Source organism: Hypanus sabinus, chromosome 8 (genome assembly GCF_030144855.1).
Source record: "Hypanus sabinus isolate sHypSab1 chromosome 8, sHypSab1.hap1, whole genome shotgun sequence".
Lineage (NCBI taxonomy): Eukaryota > Metazoa > Chordata > Chondrichthyes > Myliobatiformes > Dasyatidae > Hypanus > Hypanus sabinus.
Window position 1 is genome coordinate 160,027,203 of NC_082713.1, and position 6,000 is coordinate 160,033,202.

General features: G+C 39.0%; 1 protein-coding gene across 1 annotated transcript in view; it reads left to right on the forward strand.

Moving 5' to 3' along the window:
• wif1 (wnt inhibitory factor 1) overlaps window positions 1–5,126 on the forward strand; it is a 42,244-nt gene extending 37,118 nt beyond the window's left edge. The window contains exons 9-10 of the mRNA XM_059976584.1: window positions 2,698–2,793; window positions 3,514–5,126. Coding sequence (XP_059832567.1) covers window positions 2,698–2,793; window positions 3,514–3,635 — 218 coding nt within the window. The 3' untranslated portion in view covers window positions 3,636–5,126. The remainder of the gene's footprint in view (window positions 1–2,697; window positions 2,794–3,513) is intronic.
• Window positions 5,127–6,000: the final 874 nt, after the last annotated feature.

The following is a 6,000-nucleotide window of genomic DNA, read 5'->3' on the forward strand; positions in this document are numbered from 1 at the left end:
CAGTCTAGTTTTTGTACTGTGTCATGTAACACCATGGTCCTGAAAAACATTGTCTCGTTTTTACTATGCACTGTACCAGCAGTTATGGTCGAAATGACAATAAAAAGTGACTTGACTCGTACAATACATTTTTTCTGATTAAAACCACTTTCACCCTTTTTGGCCAGTGAATAAATGTGATCTGGATAAAGTAACTTTGTATCAAGTTTTCTATTTCCAGCTACATCACTTGGGTGGAAAGTTGGTCAAGCCATTCCCCGTTGTTTTCTCAAACCAGATTTCGAGGGCATGTGCTATCACGAGAGATTGGATAAACCTGGGTTGTTTTCTCTGGAGTATCAGAGGCTGAGGGGAGATGTGATAGAGGTTTACTAGAGAGGCATGGATAGAGTGGACAGAGAATATCTGTTTCCCAGAGTTGAAATGTCTAATACCAAACAGCATGCATTGAGAAGGGATGGGTTCAAAGGGGATGTGAGGGGTACATTTTTTACTCAGAAAGTGGTGGATGCCTGGAACGTTTGGCTAGGCACATGGATTAAGGAAGATGGAGTGATAAGAACATAATGTAGGTAGTGGGGGGGGGGGGGTTACATAGTGTTTGGGTGTTTTTGGTTTGCTTTTTAACTGGTTTGGCACAGGTTTGTAGACCAATTGGCCAGTTCCCATGCTGTATTCAGCATGAATTCCAGTTACTCTTGGCTTAGGAGTTGCTGGGGAATTATGCTTGGCAATGATGTTTACAAGATAACATGCCACGAGCTATTGTCTGCATAGGAAGGTCACCAGGGATTCTGAAGGGTTTGCTGGAATTCTGAAATGATATCACATGATGAGCAATTAAAGCAGAAAATGCTGGAAACACTCAGCAGACCTGTCACCAGATCTTAAATACACTAGATTCTGCAGAAACTATGCATTGCCCTATATCAGATCTGAACTTTCAACTCTGTTTCTCTTTCTGCAGATGCTGCCTGACTTAAGACCATAAGACATAGGAGCAGAATTAGGCCACTCAGTCCATCGAGTCTGCTCCACCATTCCATCATGGCTGATCCCTCATCCCACTCAACCCCATACACGTGCCTTCTCGCCATATCCTTTGATGCCCTGACTGATCAGGAAGCTTTCAACTTCCACCTTAAATGTATGCACAGACTTGGCCTCCACTGCAATCTGTGGCAGAGCATTCCACAGATTCACTACACACCAGCTAAAAAAATTCTTCCTCACCTCCGCTCTAAAAGGTCACCCCTCAATTTTGAGGCTGTGCCCTCTAGTTCTGATTACCACAACCACAGAAAACATCCTCTCCACATCCACCCTGCCTAGTCCTTTCATCATTCGGTAGGTATCAATGCAATCCCCCAGCATTCTTCTAAATTCCAGTGAGCACAGGCCCAAAGCAGCCAAACGCTTCTCGTATGTTAACCCCTTCATTGATGGAATCATTGAGTCTTTTCCTGGTTTTGCTGAGAATTCCTAGAATTGCTGAGTCTTTTCCTGTTTGAACTTACAAGTTCCAACATCTGTTGTGCTTTTGATTTCTGTGACACTGGGGAAGGAGAGAAAATCTGGAGTTAGTTTTGTGAAAGATGAGAATTTGGTTTGATTCAACATTGTTATATGGTACTGATGCAAATACTGTTTGAATTACTTTAGCAAAATTTCAATATCATTAGCAAAGAAAAATTAAATTAAGGGGGTAAGTAACTCACCTTACTGTTCAAACTCACACATGCAACATAACTACTTTGGCCTGCAGTGATGTCCCACTTCCCGTCTATGGTCTTGCTACATTTACTCGACTTGTGATGAACTGAAGCTCTGGCCTGCTCCAGTTCAGTGATGCCTGGCTTCACGTCTTTCATAAAGCTTCAGTTCTGAAGCTATTTGCTTACTTTTATTGTTCGCGTGATTTGTTTTTTTCTGTCCCTCTCTCTGTGCATTGGGTGTTTGATGGTCCTTTTTTTAATGGGTCCTTTTGAGGTTTCTTAGTTTTGTGTAAGGAGATGAATCCCAAGATTGTTTAATGTGTTCCAATCACAAACAAGAGAAACTCTGCAGATGCTGGAAATCTGAGCAACACACACAAGATGCTGGAGGAACTCTGCAGGCCAGGCAGCATCTAGGAAAAGAGTACAGTCGATGTTTCAGCCCAAAACGTCGTCTAAACTCTTTTCCTATATGCTTTCTGGCCTGCTGCATTCCTCCAGCATTTTCTGTGTTGTATAATATATACATACTTCAATAATAAATGTACTTTGAACTTTGAATTAATTTGGATTTGACAATGGAGTCTTAACTGTCATGAAGGGAGGTGGGGAGAGAAGGAAAAATGAAGCTAATCTAATCTAACTAAATGAATAAGATATATTAATGATCAATATTAAGCACCCAAGTCCAAACGATCTTTCAGACCAATTGTCACAGTTTACTTCAAAGAATTACAAGTTATAAAACACGTGAAATATTGCTATCTTAACATCAGCCTAAAAAGCAAATTTAACATTAAGTGTCTGGGTGAAGATGAGAGGATTTTGAAAAGTAAAAACAATGATTTTCCAGACCAGACTTTTATTGCCATATCAACTGCAATTTTAACAGGCTTTAATATACTTGGAGAAACTGAGTGTATCTTAAGTCCTGCAAGAAAAAAGGAGAGAAATTCTAATTTCATGCTTTGCTCCTTCGCAGCTGTTTGTGAACCTCACTGTGGACCACATGGATCCTGTATCGAACCCAACAAGTGTGAATGCAGGGAAGACTGGCACGGAAGACATTGTAACAAGAGTAAGTGGGAACAGAAGGGTACGCAGCACTTCTGATCTATTTCACAGCCTTTTTTGTGCCAAATAATCCAGACAATGTATTTGATCTTAACAGTGTATAAAATCCAAAGCAATTTGATACCTTTTAACTAATTTTAAGAAAAAGGAATGGAAACAGGAGAACACAATACAGCCCTTTGTGTTGGCTTTGCCATTCCATAAAATCTCAACTAATCATGCTCCTTCTTCACTTTCCCACCAGATTCCCATATCTCGTTAGCATCCTTAAAATTATCACTTAGTCTTAAAAGTACTCAATTCAGGGACATCCACAACTCTCTGAGAGGAGGAGAATCACAGTACAATGAGACATCCTTCTACACGACTACTGTAATTTTTTCCTTTGAATTTTATAGAGAAGCATCCAATCAATAACTCTGCACCAGAGTAAAGTTAACGCTTTAATGCTGTATTTGATTTCCCTTGCAAACCAAATTTCAGTGGAACATCAATTATTCATTATATGGAGAGTGTAGCTAATTGCTGTAAATTGAATGCAGAACAGATCTTTTGAAATCCTGTCAGTTTAGCGTAGCTTTGTTGACATATTCCTGCTGTTTACTGTAAGAAAATTCTTCCAGCAGGTCTGCTTTGCAACTGTTCCAAAATCATACGAAGTGCACGGATGCTGGAGATGTATCAATCCATTGTTTTCAGAATCTTTTTGTTGATTTTTTTTAAGGATATGGAGCCAGTCTAATGAACACCCTCAGGTCAGCGGGCTTCAAGCACAGACAGCGTACGCCTTTACCTAAGGAGAATGTCGAGAGTCACATACCACCCGAATCTAATTACATTTGGTAAAAGGAAAACATCTGAAACCTTTTACTGTATATACAGTTTACAACTCCACCAACCCAAATGAGTACTAAGTTCAAAAAAAAACAAAGTCTGTAATGGAAAAACCACTCATCTGTTTTGCCATGTTATCTTCAGAATGCTAATGTTGGAGTAGTCTTTAATTACTTGAGAATATCCTTTTTATCCTCTGCATTTTAACAGAATTACTGAATAATTTTAGCCCAATTATTTTAATATGTAATGCATCATGAATTTAAATTAATAAACTTTTACACAATAGTTATATGTCATGCAACAATAAATATCAAAGAAAAATTATTTATACATGTCATCTACCACTTGTTGGCATACCACCCAACAAGGGGTCAGTTTATATATTTAAATATGTATATACTCATGTACACAAAATACATATTGAATGATTTAAATATTCAGAATATCTTTGATTTGCATCAGCATTAAAATTGCCTAGAGATCAAGTAAGTGGTCACTTAACTCCAGCTGTAGGGCACCTTTAATCAGTTTGTTGCTGTAAATCTTCCAATAAATGGACCCATTTTATACTTTCTTCTGCAATTTAATAGGATTCAAAACAAATAAATTCTTCTGTCTAGGCTTTTATAATTCATGCAAATATATTTCAGTGGAATTCTTTGTAGCAAATGTAGACAAAATATGTAACTGAAGTCTCATAAATAAAGCCATTACATGAAAGTATAATGCAAATTTTGGTTTGAATACCAACAGAATATAACCACAAGATATTCTATATTGATGTTAGAATGTGTGTGTTGGTACACATACAATTTTCACCAGAGTAATGTTGTTAACAGACCATATTTCTTCACCTTTTATTAAATGCTTAATGATTTTCAGTTGTAAAATGATCTTAGTTCAATTTTCAAGGCAATTTCAGAAAATGCTATCTGCAATTGCATAAAAATAAAGACTTTATAATTCACGGAGTTGTGTCTTTAAAATAAAGATTCAATGTAAGTCTTAAATGACGTGAAGTTATATTTTTCGTATAAAATGTCTTTGCAACAATCTTATGTCAATGACAGTGAGTTACATTCAATCAGAGGTTCTTCATTGTTTGTTCTTGGCAGTGAAATTGTAAGTGGAAGCCCGTTGCAGTGTCTCGATTCCAAATATTGGCTTTCACCTTCGCCTCTGCAGATGCTGCTTGGCTTGCTGAGTTCTTGTTTTTGTTTTTGTTCCATTTCGGTGCTGCTTATCTTGTTTGTGCACCTTATGTTTGGAGTGCCTGTCGGTTTGGAAAACGTGCAGTGATACATTGGGGAAAGCAACGATGAAGGTGTCTCGCATCTCAGAAGCGCTCTAACATTGAGTCATATTAAAGAGATAATTGCAGCGATGCTCACAAGTCAAGAGGTGTACGTCTAAGGACCTAGGCAAAGAATACATTGCTCTCGTTTCCACTGGAATGTGCTAAACGTCCGGTGTTGCTGATACGCTCTCTTCAACATTGTTGAGACTAAATTAAGGAATCGCCTTATCGAGCACTTCAACATCATCTGCCACAAGTGGGACTTCCCAGTGGCCAAGCACTTTAATTCTGATCTTCATTTCCATTTCCATTCCGACAGGTTGGTCCATGTGCCATAATGAGGCCACCCTCAGGGTGATGGAGCAACACCTCTTATCCTGTTTGGTTAATCTCCAACCTGATGGCATGAATATCAATTTCTCCACCTTGGAAACAGATTTCTCTACCACCCTTCCTCTATTCCCCACTCTGACCTTTTTGCTACTTCTCACCCGTCTATTACACCTCCTTGTGTCCCCTCCTCCTTCCCTTTCTCCTAAGGCCTACTAGCCTTGCCTATCAGATTCTTTCTTCTCCAGTCCTTGACCTTTCCCAACTACCTGGCTTCACCTATCAGCTATTCTCTTTACCCTCCCCCCACCTTTTTACTCCCCCTTCCTTTTTCAGACCTGAAGAAGAGTCTCAGCTGGAAATGTCAGCTGTTTACTCTTTTCCACAGATGCTGCCTGCCCTGCGGGGTTCCTCCAGCATTTTTTGTGTGTTGCTTTGGATTTCTAGCATCTGCAGACTTTCTGGTGCTTGTCCTTAAGTAAAGGCTTTTGGGTGTTTTGCCTAGTAATTATGAAGCAAATCCTACTTAATTTCAAACATTCTTCTTCAAAGCCATCTTTTATTGACATTGACAATTTCTAAGAGGAAAATAAAAGCATTATTTACAGAATATATAACGACCAATGGAGGAAAGGGCTTACTTCTACCTAACAAGGCAATGATCACTATTTGCTGATGGAATGCAGCAGGCCAGGCAGCATCTATAGTGAGAAGCGCTGTCAACACTTTGGGCCGAGACCATTCGTC